This window comes from Lacerta agilis, chromosome 2, assembly GCF_009819535.1.
Source record: "Lacerta agilis isolate rLacAgi1 chromosome 2, rLacAgi1.pri, whole genome shotgun sequence".
Lineage (NCBI taxonomy): Eukaryota > Metazoa > Chordata > Lepidosauria > Squamata > Lacertidae > Lacerta > Lacerta agilis.
The window spans coordinates 50,093,943-50,111,759 of record NC_046313.1 but is presented as its reverse complement, the minus strand read 5'-3'; the positions used below and the strand labels follow the sequence as shown (position 1 = coordinate 50,111,759).

At 40.9% G+C, this 17,817-nt stretch overlaps 1 protein-coding gene across 1 annotated transcript in view; it reads left to right on the top strand.

Moving 5' to 3' along the window:
• Positions 1–17,817, top strand: part of STK32A (serine/threonine kinase 32A) — a 77,024-nt gene that overhangs the window by 20,185 nt on the left and 39,022 nt on the right. Inside the window, exons 3-5 of the mRNA XM_033139985.1 lie at positions 5,222–5,277; positions 6,253–6,404; positions 14,104–14,277. Of these exons, the coding sequence (XP_032995876.1) occupies positions 5,222–5,277; positions 6,253–6,404; positions 14,104–14,277 (382 nt within the window). The remainder of the gene's footprint in view (positions 1–5,221; positions 5,278–6,252; positions 6,405–14,103; positions 14,278–17,817) is intronic.

The following is a 17,817-nucleotide window of genomic DNA, read 5'->3' as shown; positions in this document are numbered from 1 at the left end:
ACAAGTAGCAGTGATCACCAAGTTATTCTAGCCTGAAGAAAATGACTGAGAGACAAATTCATGTGATACAGAACATTTGTACTTTTGCTGCTGAAGTTGCAGGTGGCAATCAGGATTCTGCTGGTGTGTCAGACTTCTCCGCTGCCTAACAGTAGACAAACTAGTTGAGTTGGTACTGGAGGTTACAGGAGGTTACTTGAACTGGGGAAGAATGGGTGTGCGTGTGCAATCCTATGCAAGATGCTCTAGAAAGTGATGTAATTTAGCATATTTATTTTACCTGTACTTACTAAACAAAGGTAAAAACTTTGCAACTGTTAGCTTGCTTTGCAATTGGAAGTCATCCATTCATTGCTATTATTGAACATGTGAAATGTGGAATTTTCCATAGAAAAATTAAGCACTCGAAAAGTTTTCAGAAGATTTTCTGTTTTGGAAAATGCTCTACCCCACATCTCTAGGCCCAGCACAGGAATTAGATTTCACATTTTACACTGTTCTAGGTGTTCCAGTTATTGGGTTAATTGCTTAATTGCTTTCCTTGAAACAGATACCTCAAGGGGCTTTACTTGTCCACAAGTAGAAAAACAATGATGGCATTATTTTTCCTTGATATTTACTCAAAGAAGACACAGCTGCTGATTTACAGAAAGGTTAAAAACATAAATGATGTGTCATACGATACTAGCACGCAAAGTGGCCTCAGTATCCATAGTTGTTGGCACCAGGCATATAGTCTATAAGTCTATAATAGTCTATAAGTCTGAAATCACAATATAGTGTAAATACTATCTTCACCTACAGAACATCAAAAAAGTCCTGTCTTGATGGTTTTCAGCAGGTCAAAACTGATAACAGTTTTGTCTGGTGAAACTAGACTGCAAGTTTACATGCCACTTGTTCTGTCCAGCAATGCATATACTACAAACTTAGATAATGCTACCACCAACTCCTATTGCACAATTTAATCTGCTTGTCCTTCACATGCCCTTGAAACTGAGACTTAGTTCTCACCAGGTTATACTAGTAATCGTCAACCTTTTCTGACCCGGAACCCACCTTGAACCCAAGCATGCATTTGTGGGACCAGTATCTTAAAATAATTCTTACCTAGGGCTTGCCAATCAGAAGGTTGGCGGTTCGAATCCCCGCAACGGGGTGAGCTCCCATTGCTTGGTCCCTGCTCCTGCCAACCTAGCAGTTTGAAAGCACGTCATAGTGCAAGTAGATAAATGGGTACCGCTCCGGCGGGAAGGTAAACGGCATTTCCATGCGCTGCTCTGGTTCACCAGAAGCGGCTTAGTCATGCTGGCCACATGACCGGGAAGCTGTCTGCGGACAAATGGCAGCTACCTCGGCCACTAAAGCGAGATGAGCGCCGCAACCCCGAGTCGTCCACGACTGGACTTAACGGTCAGGGGTCCCTTTACCCTTTACCTTTAATGCGGCTGTTGCAACCCACTTGAATCAGGCTGCGACTCAGTAGTGAGTTGCAGCCCACCAGCTGAACACCAGTGGACAGTACCACTTCAGATTTCAGGTGGGAAGTTCCTCCATGAGAAAAAGGCATTCATCCACATAGAAATCTAAATAGAACCCTTCTCCTTTGCATGCATAGTTTAATATGTGGAAGGGATTTTTTTTTTTGTCCAGGAACCATTTATTTGTATGGGCCTCCATCTGCAGTTGTAGAGATCAGATACACTTAGTGAAACTGAACCACTTCACTAGGAAACAAATCCCAAGTTATTGGTTTTTCTGTCATCCACTCTTGTCTAACCATCTAACCTGTGCCGTCAAGCAACAGAAATTAAGGGAGAATGTAAGTATTCTCAGAGGATGTAGAACAAGGATGGAGAACTGGTGGCCCTCCAGATGCAGTTGAACTCCAGCTCTCTTGAACTCCAAAAATAATGGGAACTGGGGTCTGACAACAATTGGAGCCCACACCTGTTTTAGGGTATTGATTCATCAAGATATTTGAAGCAGGGAGGGACCATGTATGAGTTTTCTGTCTTCAGTTTAGAGCAGGCATGGCCAAACTTGGCCCTCCAGATGTTTTGGGACTACAACTCCCATCATCCTTAGCTAACAGGACCAGTGGTCAGGGATGATGGGAATTGTAGTCCCAAAACATCTGGCAGGCCAAGTTTGGCCATGCCTGATTTAGAGCATAGGAAAGAACTTCTGTTCCTTTCCTTATTGCTTTGGAATAGAGGAATTTAAGAACAGTTGAGAGGTGATGCCCTTAGAGGCAGTCTCCAAATTCTCTTTCCATCACCCTGGTAATAACAAATAATCCGGTACATTTATATACTGAACATAGTAAATTAGGGAATTTGGGTAACCCTGATTCATATAATAGGGAGGAGAACTATTTTGTGTGTATCAGTTGTAAGAACCCTAGTTCTGGCTATTTCTATCTTCTAACAAAGCTTGTTCAGAGCCATCCAAATTTCCTCTTATTGGCCATGTATGGAATTATGGGGCAGTATTTTTTTAAGTGGCTAGCTATAATGTTTTAATACTGTGTTGAGGGATATGTGTGGATTTTTTGGCAATTTAAACATACATAATTACTTCTTGATGGATATTAGCATGTTGGGAGCTATTTCTAAGACTTATTTTCTTTTATCAGCAAATGAGGAGCTTTGGTTGTGCTGCTCCACATGTAAAATGTTTTGCTGCTCATTTGCAGGCTCAGGAGAAAGTCTTGCATGCCAGTATCACAAAACATACCCTGCAAGCCTTTGATTTGTATTGACTAGAATGTTACTTCACTTGTCTTCCCGGGCAATTCAGAAAATGTCTGTTTGCCATAACTGTCGTTCATGATGATTTTGTCATTATAAGATGAATTAAGCGTACAGAGATAATTAAATCAATTTCCTCCCAATGTTCACTAGTGAACAGAGGGGCTGACATTACTAAATGTGTCCTGCAATAGGCAATGGCTAATCCAAGCATAAGAGAGACATTTTACCCAGTAAAACTAGAAGCTATATTCTCAGGTTCCTATATGAATGTCCTATCCTGATGAAGCTGGAGCCCAGGTAGTACAATTTATGCTTGAGAATGGCTTGTCAGGTAGGTGACAGGCAGAGTAATGTTGAAATTGCAGGACCTTGGATAGCTCATAGCAGACAACTTGCTAGAACAAAGTCTGGAGGTCATCCAGATGATGATTATGATTGAAATAATGTATATACTATCTGTCATTTAGATAAGAAATACTCAGGTAGTTCATAAACACGTTAAAGCCTGTTGCCATGAATTCTTAAAGGCTGTGTTCCTCTGGTTGGAGTCTAGCACTCCTTCACCTCTCAGTCAGCTCCAAACTTGTGTGTTACCTGCACTAGGGAGCCACCCCCAGTGACTGTGAGGTCCTTGGTGTTAAGAAAGCCAGTATCACAGGGAATCTTGCTCAAAGGGTGCTGTATTGTGGGAGGGAGGGGTGACTTCATTTTTGGAGACTCTGTTCAAGGGGCTTCTGGCTGACAGGCTGCATATTGGTGTCAGAACCTGTGACTTGAACAGAACATCCACTGATATTCCTGATCCACCTGGTTCTTCCTCCTCCATGTCAAGATTCCTGGTTACTATTCAAAATCACGACAGTGGGTTCCCTACAGGTCACAAGGAATCACAATGGAGGCTTGACATTTCAGTTCTGTTAATTAGGGTGGCTGAGAGAGAGACAGAGAGAAAGACAGAGGGACACAGAGGCAATCACATGTCATCTGGGTCTTTAGCCTAGCTCTTTCCCATGACTCCAAACTTGGTTCTCAAAAGCTACATACATTGTCAGGTTCCCTCACAAATATCCCCCACCCCCCATTCAGTTCATAGATGGTTTAGAATATTTTGTACTGGCTGACTAGCTAGAATAAGCTGTCCTGTTCACTGTATCCTCTGTTCACCACCACTCTTTACAGACATCTTTTCTGAACTCTATTGTCCCTTGTTGCAGGAGGGAGTTTCGGGCAAAAGCAGGTCATACACATGGTTTATTTCCTTCCGCTTCTTAATTGGTTGGAAATGTACGGATGAATGAGGCAAATGTTGTAATTTCAGGCTCTGTCACTTTGGCAGTACCTGACAGTTCTGGGGTCACAATCATTAAAGCTGCTGCTGTTAGTAATCCACAGCCTTGAATTGGTGCTTCCAATCAGCCCCCTAATGAGGTTTAAGTGCTATTACGTTTGTGCCCGGTATGACAACTGGACTGCTCTCATTATTATCATTTCTTGACTAATAGTTCTGTGGCTTTAGTGCTGCCTGATCTCCACCTGAGGACTTGAGCTAGTATGAGCAGAATTCAAAGATAGTGATTTAGGAACTGCAGCTGTACTGCCTTGCTAGAACCACTTATGAGGTTTCAAGAACGGTGGATTGGTATCCGATGGCTGCTTAAAATGAGTTGGGATAGGGCAGAAAAAGCCTTGTAATATCACAAGGACATAATGGTTAAACCATGTTACAGTGGCACTGTGGGAGCACAGCACAAGAGCAGGAGACAAAAGTACTGGTGCAAAAGTTCAGATTTTGAAGCTATTACATTAATTTGTTCTATGTTGATTTAAAACAACAACTAAAAACTAAAATTTTAGGGTGAAGCACAATTTTGCATGTAAATGTAATCCTGGAATTATCTTGCTTGCACAGATGCTTTACCTTGGGCTGCCTTGCCAGATTTATTCTGCCTTAAAAAAAATAAAATCTAATTTTTAACCAAATGATCTACAGATTCTGCTGTGGTTTGTTCCTGCAATTTATATTGCAGGAAATGTTCCCTCTCCCATTTTATCTAAAGAAAATTCATTTGTAACTTGAAAGTTTATAGTATCCCACTGCAGCAGAACTTCATCCAAAAAGATAACTGTTATTTGGTGTTCCTACATGTGGGAAGAGGGGTATGGGAAAAGAGAGCTAAATATGAGGGGGAAATGGCTCTTTACATTCTGTTTACCCTTACCTTAAATAGTAATAAAACAGGATTCCATTTAAAAAGTGAGCACTTATTCTATTAGATAGAATCTTATCAGTATTGAAAAATGTAGAACAACAATATTATTTCAAGCAATAGTGAAGTATATAATGTTTAATCCCATCTACTAAGGAACAAATGGTTCTCCCTGCTGTATTATAATTCTGAAATTGGTTATTTCAAATATTTAATAGCTGAGGCTTTTATTTTCAAAACCTTTTTTCTTCTTTACAGTCACCTTCGACCATTTTGAAATTTTGAGAGCCATTGGAAAAGGCAGCTTTGGAAAGGTATGGTTGTTGTTTTTTTTGCAAACAAAACTATCGCTCCATGTGGTGGGGACTGTAGCTATCCAAAGATTCTTCTTAAAATAACAAGGTGGACAGCAAGTAAGCAGGCTTTAGATAATATTGCATTGTCAATGTCTACAAGCTGAGCCTTATCTTTCGAATCGTCAGGAAGAATTAGAGCCTTGTCCCTCATATGCTCAGAATCTTCAAAATATATTACAGGATATTAAACTGTTCTTATTGATAAAACCAGAGCTGCTGAATTTATATGTAAACATCCGGTAAAGGGAGACTTTCCACCGGTGCAACTCAGGACACACTGGCATTGTGCCTCATTTCTCCCTTCTCTTGCACAGTCACGGCACTTTTTGAGGTGTGCGAGCCTAGTTCTTTGAGCCTGGTCCTGTACAGCCTCTACATTTTTGCCAAAGGAGAATAGGATGTGTGCTTAACATGCCTTTTGTGTGGGATTTTAATGTGATTTTAAGTCTGCTGTGTTCTCATTAGTTCTCATTTTTATGTCAAGATCTGTATCTGGAAGCTATCAGGGCCACTTTGCCCAGGCACAAACTGCTGCTTCAAGAATAGGTATAATGTGACGAAGAAGGCTAAAGAACGGTGAGAGGTGGGTGAGGCCTATGAGAATGTGAGGCAAATCAGTTTGGGAAAACATATTTCATCAGACCAATTAATAAACCAAACATTGGACACAGTTTCACCTTAGTCCTACTCATTTACAGTGGCGACGTGTCCAGTTAGTTGGTGACTCTTCTCAGCAATGTGCCTGTGCATTTGTATATGGTTTGGAAGAAAGGGATCTAGATAAATGAGGCAGCAATTTAGCAATGTACATTGTTAAGGTTGGATAAGGTATATTGCTAAGTTTGGGTAGGATACATGAGTGTCCTCAGCACAACGCGATGCTACATATCCAACAGTTTGCACCATGCTTCCGCCTTGGTTTGTCCTTGCTAGGTATGCATTGTCCAGAAGAATGACACCAAGAAAATGTACGCCATGAAATATATGAACAAGCAAAAGTGTGTGGAACGGAATGAAGTGAGAAATGTCTTCAAGGAGCTACAGATCATGCAGGGATTGGAGCACCCTTTCCTTGTGAATTTGTGGTAAGCTGAGCACCATACCTCCCATATTTTCCTGGAAGGAGGTTGCCTTCACTTTCCTGGAAACCTGGTTCTGTTTGTTTCACTTTAACCTTATTTACCATTATTGGTTTCCACAATACTTGTTGCCTGGCTGGCGGGGTTTTGTGGTTTTTTTGTGGGTTGTTTTTTTTGCTACGTATAACCTAGTTTTCTTTGAGTGGCCTTTGAGAGAAACAACAGGTCCCTGGACTGCCTGTGGTTTAAACGCATGTCTTTGGCAGGGCCTGGATAATAGAGCCCCCTGTTCAGCTTCTTTTATAACCGGCTGTGTTTTTCCTGGCTTGAGGCATCGAAGTGCCATGCTGTTTGCCCTTTATTTCTTTCACAGTAAAAGAAATAAATGTAGCATTTTGACCCAACAGCAGATGTGTTAGATCTAGGTCCGTGACTGTTTTGAATAGGAAATATACTCTGGTAGTGCAAAGGAACGTCACTTTTGACAAAAACTACCTGTACCTGGAAAATTTGTGCCTTTGGGGAAAAGGCTTAGATAGAGCCCCCTGCCTATACTGCTGGTTTTCCATTGGGTTCTTGGAGAATATTCCAGTTTATAGTCTCCCATCTGCAGCCTGAAATTATAGTCTCAAGGAATTCCATGTGATTTATACAACTCTGGAGAAGGGGTTGATGTGGCCCTTTGGCTAAGATCTCCTCAGCTGCCCAAAACCTTTGTCATTATTTTCATGTGATAATTTTAGAGAATGAAATGAGCTATCATTCAGGCTAGCACTAGTTGTCAATAGATTCCTAATAAACCTCCTGCTTTTCTTTCTGCTGCCCATTTCCCCAATTTCTTTGTGCTTTCTGTGTTATGTGATGCAGCTGATGAGAGCAGGAATCCGACAAAATTAAGTTGCACTGTGCATGAGGCCCAAAAGATGTGCCCATGGACACCAAAAGATTGGTGACTCCTCATTGCAAAGGCTTGTAAAGTAACAGGCCCAAGGGCATCCAGTGAGCTTCAGGGCAAAGAAGTGGGTTGAATCCCGGTCTTGTGGGTCCTAGTCCAACACTCCAACCACTGCAGCACAAAGGCTCTCCTCTACTCAGGCAGATTTGGCCCACCACGCTACAACTTGGATGAAGTGTTCCGCTTTTATTGGCATGGCCCAAGGCATATTGTTGCCTGAAGCAGACCTCAAATTCCACCTGTTCATTCCATTAGCACAGACAGTTTCAAAAGGGAACAGGGCTCCTGCGCCTTTAATAATTGCTGAAATTCTGTCTTCTGCATAACTCTGTAAAGGTTCAGGAACCCTGCCTTCTTTGGCATCTAGCCACACTGCCTACTACTGGGGACACCGCTGCACCTTTCAGATACCAATTCCTTCCGTTATCTGTTTCCTCCCTGTCCCCACATGGTGCCACATGAATAAGGTCAAGTCACCCTGCTGCAGGGCAAACCATGAAACCAGATCGATATCTTGGGGAAATGTCTGTAACATTTTTCTCTCTGAGGACACTTGATGGGGGCACTGTTCATTTCCAGTAGCTTGCGTGCCATCAGCAATGAAATCAGCACACATAAGGCATGTTGATCCTTCCTTTTTTCTTTGATGTAGTGTGTTTCCCCCCCTTTCAGTGGCCCTGAAACAGGAAGGATGGAATAAAGTTCTGCTACCAATAGACACTAAACTCGGTTAAGAGCCACAGTAATATTCCAAGTAACAGGGAATTAGATTATTTTGCGATTTTTTTATTTTGTTTTCAGGTGGTTTTACTGGTAGAGCATTGGTAAATAACCTCCAGCAAAATCACCCTGTTGCAGGGTAATGGTAATAAAACAGATCTCTGTGACTTTTCACCAGAGGTACTAAAGTATTAGCTGACAAAGGAATAAGTTTTTTTTTAATTATACCCTGCTCTTCTGTTTTGACCAAATACATATAAAAGGCAGTAATAAAAATTATTAAAGAATTGTAGAGTTGAATCTAGTCCAACCCACTGCAATGCAGAAATCCCAGCTAAATAATCCCTCACAGATTCTTAAAAACTTCCACCGGGGAAGACCAGCACAAGATATTTAAAAATCCATCATGAAGTTCCTTTTGTAGACAGTGGGTCTTTCACTCTAGCCTACTCTTTATCTGATTGACTAGATATGCTTTTCTAAATGCCAGTCATTGTCTATGACTTTGCTCATTGGCTAAAAATCAACAACACTGAAAGCAGGAGCAAGCTTGTTTCTCACAGAACAAATAAGAAAAATTGTGCCTCAACATTTAAAAAAAATGAAAGTTGGGAGTGGGCAGTATGCACCCCCCCCCAGGATATGCTATTCACTTTTTTTTAAAGCCATCATACAACAACTAATGTGAATGGTGTCTTGTCTAATTTGGCCCTTCCTTGCCACAGGGAACAAATAACCCAAAGCAAAACTGGAAATTAATATCAGGGAATTCCAAATAAATGTATACCAATACAAAGCAGAACTGTTTCCCAGTCTGGATCAAACAAGAGACGCCCTATTAGGTGGGGATGGGGGCTATTTAAACCCCTCTGCTGCCTGTGTTCCTGCCACACAAAAAACTCTGCCTCTCCTCATCAGTTTTTCTCCTAGGGAGGATTGTGGCTGCCCCCATTGCTCTTCAGATTTTCACCCTTCTTCCCTCCCTCTTTCATGAACTCTCATGTGCACACTCCCCTTAAATAGTGATTTGGTATATGTTAGATTATTTTAGTGCTGCATCTAATTTTGTACTAATAATTGGTCTTTTCTACACATGAAAGGTTTTACTTATCTTTGCTTACTTAACTATCTATCTGCTTGTTAGTTTCCTTAGCTTCTTTACCAGCTTAACCCCTCAAGGCAGGGAGAAAGTGAAAGTAATAACTTATCAAAGGAGAGTTGCTGTCTACAAGTGTTGCTTGAGTGTTTAGTGACGGATGCTTGAGAAGCAGACTGCATGATAAATGAAGGCATCTTATGGTGCTCCTTAAGCTAGGGAAATAAATAATTTCTCTGCCTCTCTGAGCCATTGGTCTAGACTATTAATAATATGCCTTTGGCAGTCAGTACCAAAAAGGGAAAAAAGAAAAAGCTGGGAGATTAATTTTCCCTTACCAAATAGCCTCAAACGCAGGGAGGTTAATAGTGATTTTGAGTGCATATGCATATATCACCCTAAGTTTTTAATTCCTTCTCAAACACAACAGTTCTTGGAGAAAAGCCCAGCTTTCAGCCTGTGCAGTCTTAAGTCTGTTGGCAGAGTTATTTAGGTGTATATAGGGATTTCCAGTAGCTTAGGGTCAGGGGAGACTCTCAGCCCAGAGGGTACATTGTTAAAACTTAGCTCAAGTTGATTATTCCGTTGTTCTGACCATAGAACGTAGTCTAACTGTGTATCCTCCAGCTGGGTCTATGTTACATGCCCTGAATGTGGATCAATTTGTAGCAGATGTTGCTAGTACTCCTGTGGAATAAGAATGGGAAGACAGTGGTAAAAGATTGGGAGATGTGCTGTCTTCACAGGAAGAATTGATGCGAATGAATGAATATCTCACTTCACATTTTCAGAAAATGGTTCAGTCCAATGGTGCAGGGTCCTGGTACATATTTATTGGCTAATGAGCAAGCTTTTCACAAGGACGGTGATTTTGGGGAGGGTGTGCTTTCAAACAAGCAAGGTACCCCACATCACTTCTGAGGCATTAGAATCATGTGAGAAGTTTGTGCTCTGTCAAAAATGTTCTGTTCAGGCTCCAGTTTCCTATATCATTCATTAGCTGGGATCCTTTTCTCTGAGTTCAGTGCTACCCCAAGACAATGATGCCCTCTGGCTACAAGGGTAAACACTTGAAAAAGTATTGCTACACCATTCAGGCACTGATTCCTGCATTGCCAGACTCAGACACACAGACAACGTCTGAAGCATGTTATTTCATGCTGCTGCATGGTAGCCTGCATTGGCAAACTGGCTGAAAAATAATGATTCAGCAGCACATGTACAGAGAGCCTTTCCACAAGCACCAAATTACTCCAGCAGGGAAGAGATGGAGAGATAGTTCTGTTGTGCAAGGAGAAAGTGAGGTGCTTAGTGCTATGTTGAATACTACCCTAGGTCTCTGATGTCACCTCTGTATTGTTAAATTTCCTTTAAGCAGCCTCCTTATACAGTCTGGTTTTTTTTTTAATAAATAAAAAAGATAATATCCTGGATCATTTTTGAAAGAGGAATACATAAACTGGGAGATGTAAGCTGCCAAGGGTGTGGCTGCCACTTTAACAAGCACCATCAAAAGTGATTGCATTGATGATTTGTTATAACTTCACTTGCACTGCAACCTGCAGGAGCCCCGTTTATGGGATGTTATATTATTCCCTGGTGTGTTCTACTCCTTGCAGGAGTGTGTGTCCAGAATAATAATTGCAGGTTTTCTCAGGATAGGTTTCCTAAGTGAAAACTTTGTATTAACAAATACAGAGTTACTGAAACTAGTGGCTGAATGTTTAACTGCAGCAGTCAGCAAATATTTTATCACAGGGGGGTTCTCTAACCAGCTACTTCTTGCAAAATAAAGGCAAAATTGAGTTTTTGTCTTTGAACCTAAATTGTACTTGTAGATCCATGATTGTGGGCTTTTAAGATTATTGTTGTAATTTCACTTGGAGAAGCTCTTACATTTAATCTCTTAGCTATTTTAACTCCAGCCAAAGTCTGATTTTCAGCATTGTCTTGGACCAGTTTCCATGTTACATATGAGAGAACGTATGACCCACCTGATTGACTGAACTTCTTGAACTAAGGGCAATGCCAGCTGGCAGCTTCCATCTTATTTATTTATTTATTTATTTATTTATTTATTTAATATGCCGAGATTATGACAACAAACAGCAATGATACAATAAAATGGATACAATCTCCTTCTTCCCATATGGCAGATTCTTGGTCTCCTGGCTTGAAACTATATTTGGTGTTGCTGTCCTTACCGTTGTTCTTTATATCCTGTCTTTAGGGATGCAAATCCTTCCAAGGTGTCTTACACAGACAACCACCAGGAATACACAAAGATATGCAAAGAAGAGTAATTATTCCCCTCCCCCTTACCATCATACTCACTATGGAAAGTCCTCTACATGTAGGCTGCACAGTTCTGTCAGCCCTGCAGATATGTATGACAGCAGCATGGGCTGAAATTCCCCTATCTGGGACAACTTCTGGAGATGGGAACAGCTGAAGCAGTCCACCCAATCTTCAACATTAAAGCCGTATAAACCTGTCATTCCATGAGAAATTCTGAAGGCTGGCTCTTTCTTTGTGTGATACTGGTGGAATCAAAAGGACAACCTGGAGAGAAGCTATTCACTGTGATTATGCACTGACTGTATTCCTAATGCCAGTTTGCTGGTCCCCAGCTGCCTTTCAGTCCTGCATATAGGAAAAAGAATTGTTTTAGAGCTGTTTGCTTTCTTTCTTTCTTTCTTTCTTTCTTTCTTTCTTTCTTTCTTTCTTTCTTTCTGTTTTAAACACAGACTACCTGCACCTCTAGCATGATGGAGAAACCTGTAGAGAACATTACAACCAAGTAACGGCTCAATTGATCACTAGATTGGTTTCTTTCACCCCTCTCTGTTGAGTAGGATTTTTAAGTCACTCTGGAAATCTCATTTGACTGAAGCTTGGAGAGCTGTAAAACAGCAACACTCCTTGTATACAGATATGTGTTAATATAACTGCTTGAATTATTGGCGCTGTGGGTTAAACCACAGAGTCTAGGGCTTGCTGATCAGAAGGTCGGCGGTTCGAATCCCTGCCATGACCCGGAAGCTGTCTGTCGACAAACGCTGGCTCCCTTGGCCTATAGAGCGAGATGAGCACCGCAACCCCAGAGTCGGACACGACTGGACCTGATGGTCAGGGGTCCCTTTACCTTTACCTTTACCTAGATTTCACATTAAAAGGAAAGCTAATCAGTAGCTGTGTCCACACATTGCAGCTCGGCATACAGTACCTGGTAGTAAGGAAATTTCTTTAGGATCTGTTCCCAAATCACAGTGGTAAGGGGTGATGACAAAACATTTATGAAGAAAATCATCACAGCTATTTGCAAATGCACTTTCAAAATATAGAAGTGCAATTTCCTAAGCTTCTCTGGGTTATTCTTGCCCAATCTAAAAGAAGCTGCTGCATACTAGATGGCTGCTGGTTCATCTAGTTCAGTCTTATGTACACTGACTGGCAACAGTCCTCCAGGATTTCAGAGGAGTCTTTTCCCAGCCCTATCTGGATATTGAACATGGGACCTTCTGTATGCACACTATAACTCCTAGCACTCAGCTAGGGGCCTTCCCCAAAAGAGCAGATATGGGAACAAGATCTTTAGGTGAGTCAGGGCACTCTTGCATTTTGCGAAGGAGTTGTCTTTAGTGTTCCTGCATCTTCCAGACTGTCAAAGACATGCATGGTGGTGTCTTCTGTGCTGCTTGCTTATATTCATGCATCTTTCTTTGTCCATTGACTTAGAGATGATGTGATTTTACCTTGTATTTAATTATGCTGGCACCTCAGGGAATCTTTTGGCACAAAAGCAGCTAATTTTCCTCTCTGTATTCAAGAGCATTGACTGCTCCAAGTCTAAAACGTATTGATTTCTTGAGCCCACATTTAACTCACTGTTATTTAAACGAAGTCAAGCAGAAAGGTCTTGTGAGGGAAATTTCGAAGGCAATATGAAAATGTTGGGGTGGAGGCTTGATTTGTGTTGGGGCTCAGCCCTGCCATTTATTTGCAGTGCTAGGACATAACTTTAGAATGCATCAACTAGGAATAGATGGAGGTACCCTTGAGCAGGTGTCAAGTGCATTTCCTTTGTGCATTTCCACAGGGAGCCTCCACACATTAGGGATTAAGTGAGGGAGGAATTCAGAACTAGAGAGTGATGTTTCTAGATAGCCTTGAGCCCTTGTAACTAGAGATTAGAGTTCTAGCTAGAAGGCATTGAACATGGGTAGGGAAACTAAGGCAGCCGGATCCGGCCCAATCGCCTTCGAAATCCGGCCTGCGGATGGTCCAGGAATCAGCATGTTTTTACATGAGTAGAATGTGTCCTTTTATTTAAAATGCATCTCTGGGTTATTTGTGGGGCCATAGGAATTCATTCAATTTCCCCCCAAAATATAGTCCCCCCCAAGGTCTGAGGGACAGTGGACCGGCCCCCGGCTGAAAAAGTTGGCTGACCCCTGGCATTGAATAAAGGGCTTGGGAGTGCCTTCTCTTTTTGTTTGCTACCAGTTGTGCGTCTCTCTGCTACTTTCCTTGTTTTCCACTTCTTGTCCACCACAGTTGCTGTTTTCATTTTCATACTTTTGTTTGCATTTCATGTGTCCTTGAATAAGCCTTATTATTTTTCTGTGAGAAGAATGTGCACACAATTCTGCTATGTCTACAGAGTTGGACTTCACACACACACACACACACACACACACACACACACGAAAAGGGAGGGGGGTTTCCATACCTAGAAGAATTATGGAAATGAAACTTTGGCCACATGTCCGACACTACTAACCCCAGTTCTTGACTTAGGGTTTGCTGTGTTTTGCTTTGCATTGACAAAGAGCAAGTCTGACTCCAGGCAGAGTCATAGATCTCATCATCCATGCTTCGGCTACTTCTCTAATCAAGCTATGTGTCTTTTGTGTGCTGGCATCTTGTTCCAGGTATTCCTTCCAGGATGAGGAAGACATGTTTATGGTGGTTGATCTGCTTCTTGGAGGAGATTTGCGTTACCACCTGCAGCAAAATGTCCGCTTCCATGAGAACACTGTGAAGCTGTTCATCTGTGAACTAGCATTGGCACTGGACTATCTCCAGAGCAGGAACATCATCCACAGGTGAGCTACACACTATAGACATAGATTGATACTGTTATCAGTCAAACCATCTTGAGACACCATTAATCCTGCCAGGTATTCTATAGTCAGTGCCTTTTTCCTAGAAAAATAAGTGCTGGTACTCACCATGAAGTTGTTGCAATAAACACTTTTTAACCCAAAAAGAGATGCTGGTACTGCATATCCTTGAGTATCCCCTGATTAGTTGGGATTGGACATTTGCCCACAGTTCTTTTTAATCCATAACAATAGTTTCAAAAAATTAATTTTGATAACATACTTTATTTTGAGTGTTGTGAATTTTGAATGAGCATTTCTTATGAGCTGGTGACAACCATCACTATCTACTATCCAATCCATGCTTTCATAAAGAACTTTGACTCCCCCCTCCCTGCCCTTGAAAGAGGAAACAGCCTTTTCATGCAGTGACCTGCATCTATCATCATTTCACTATGTAACTGAGGGGAGAAGTTTAGCTATTCAAGAATGATATCCAAAACCTTTGCTGATTGGGCATAGCTAGTTGCATGGTTCTCTGGTTTGTGACCAGTATTGATAGTGCGTTCCTTTGAGAGTCATTAATATATACAAGGTTGCAGTGTGTTATCCCAAGGACAAGTTCAATAGAAACTCTTTAAAGGTTTGAAGTCCAGAGAGGGGGATGCATGTAAGAGAATTCTGGTCTTGAGTAAATACTATGGGATTCAGCTCATAAGTGGATAATTGCATACCATCAAAACGTTATTGGTTTCCACTTCATCTGTTTTTATGCAGAGTGTATACCATAATGTTGTAGAGCTTGGGAAATAAAAAAAAATGCAGGGAGATTGCAGTTACAGGTAGGTAGCTGTGTTGGTCTGCCATAGTCAAAACAAAATTAAAAATTAAAAAATTCCTTCCACTAGTACCTTAGAGACCAACTAAGTTTGTTCTTGGTATGAGCTTTTGTGTGCATGCACACTTCTTGCAGTTTAAGAAGTTATACAAGTGATAAAGTTTGAAGAATAGAAATATTGGTGTACTAAGTATATGTATTATTAACTATCTATGAAATTACTCAAGCAAAACTTCAGGCTCTAGAAACAAATGTAATGCATGCTGTAATCACATATGCTATGAGAAAAATGGGTTGCAAACTTTTGACACATAAAAATGTTATTTTTAATTTTAAATACATAAATTGTATTTTAGAAATGTGAATTGGATTATATTTATTTGTTGTTGTTTTTAAATTCAGTAATACTAGGTGTCTCCTTATTAATAAATAACCCGACTTACATTGAAATTGAAATTTCAATATAAATATGTTCAAGCCCACACGTCTAACATCTCTCTTTGAAGCAGAAGCTTCAAAGCCCACAGATCAAATGACTCTCAGCTGCATTAGATTGGAGTAATTCCCAGTTGATGCAAACATATCTTTAAAAATGCAACCAGAGGTGTTATCTGTGTACTTAAGAGTAGATGATAATGCAATATGAGGCTATCTTCCTGGATAGATGCAATTCCTTGGAATGGCATAGAAAGAGTTGTATGAATGATCCAGAGTGTTTGGCCTTGCTTTCTCAAGTAGGCAGAGAATTTGAAAGCTTATATGCATTTGGTAAGAGACTTTGAGATGTTGCCTTTCAAACCTAAATAATATTTATTAAATGGGCATCATACTTCACTGGGAAGAATAATGATGTTGAAGGTCATTATCCAAAATTTCTAACTATAAAATTGTGAGTGGAGTTGACTTAGAGTACTCCTTTTAGCATGCTTCATTATCAGACTTCTTCCATACCATTGTACAGGATTGGAGTTGTCTTCCTACGGCTCTTTTGTTTTTCAGGATATTTGCCATTTATGGTTTACTTTCTAAAAGTGTACACTTCAACTTCCTTTGTAATATGTTTAAACGTCTGCACTTGGACAAATTCAAATGCCTATTTCATGCTTGCGTAACCAAAGGAGACTTCAAGACAAAACAGTGTGGTAATGAAGGTATAAGGTTCACTTTTTCTGCTCTGCACCTGTTCACACAGCCACCAAATAATGAATGAGGATGAATTACACTGGGAGACACAGAGGGAATAAGGCTGTTTTGTACTGGCTTTGAAAAAGCCTGGAAACTGTATTGGGCAAACACCCAAGGATGGATGGTGTTATATAAATCAATTAATAATAATGGGCACCATGATGATGTAGCTAGGAAGGATCCTAATCCAGCTTGTTTTTACATTACTCTTCTTAGCAGGAGGATTGCTAATAACATAATTTGCTGGTCTTAAAGCACACATTGATGAACAAGGCTTCTGGGTGAGCCCCACATCCCTAACCATTCTGGATTTTCAACCTTTTAAAGAGATGAATTGCATACTATCCTGAGGAGGCAGTTACCATGGATGTAACATAGGCCTCACTTGATAAGTTGGCTGTTGGTGGTTAGGGTGACCAAATGTTGAAAAACTTATCAGATAATAAAAGTAAGGAGATATATGTTGGTGCCAGTTGTATACTACCTCTTTTTATAATGAGTTACCGAACCATTTGAGCACAGGACTAATGCCACATAAGCCCAACGTCTATCAAGATAACGTTACTGGGAGTGAGATGTAAAGCTGTTGGTTACTTTGCTAGTATGTTACTCCTCTTACATGATTACCTTTGCAAAGGCAGTTGGGGCATCATCTTGAGATAACGGCAACAAAAGACTCAGCTGAAACCTTCTCTTCTAAAAGAAGGGGAGAGGGAAAGGAGGGGAGTAGTCAAAGGGTGTGTATCTACATGAACAGACTGAGCAGAGGGTTGACTCTGTAAGGAGAAGGGGAGAGCAAACACTTGCACTACCCACAACTGATGATCTTCAGTGCCTTCCAATTACCTCCTACCTTCTCGATGCATGCATATTTAGAAAATAGTTAAGGGGGGGAAAGTTACAGTTCCTTATTGCTGAATATTTGTTTCTCGGAAGAGAAGAGGAAGGCCTTGTTCTGGGGCATGGGGTTGTTTCCGTTCAGGTTTATCTCTTATTTATGCCATCTTCCCGTAGAAAGTTATTTGGCTTGAAATAGACTGAAATTAGTTTGTCTGAAGACCCCAGTTTCTCCTCACAAAAAAGGTACTTCCTCACACAGTGTATAGTTAAACTTTGGAATTCTCTCTGGCAAGAGGCAGTGATGGCCATCAACTTGAATGAGTTTAGAAGAGGGTTGACAAATTCATGGAAGATACAGTAATAGCTACTAGCCACAATGGCTATATTCTGTCTCCACTGTCAGAGGTGAGGTGCCTCTGAATGCCAGTTGCTGGAAATCACATTGGGGAGAGTGCTGTTGCTTTTGGACTTCCTGTAGGCATCTGTTTGCCCACTGTGGGAAGAATAGAACAGGCCATTGGCCTAATCCAGCAGGGCTCTTGTGTTTTTGATAAATGTGTGCATGTGAATTGCCTCTTGGCAGCTGAGAAAAGATCCTCTACATATGCAAATACACAATACATTTGTGGCATTTTTTGTTTTGTGGAGATAATAGTTTTCTTTTATTGGTAGCTGATAAC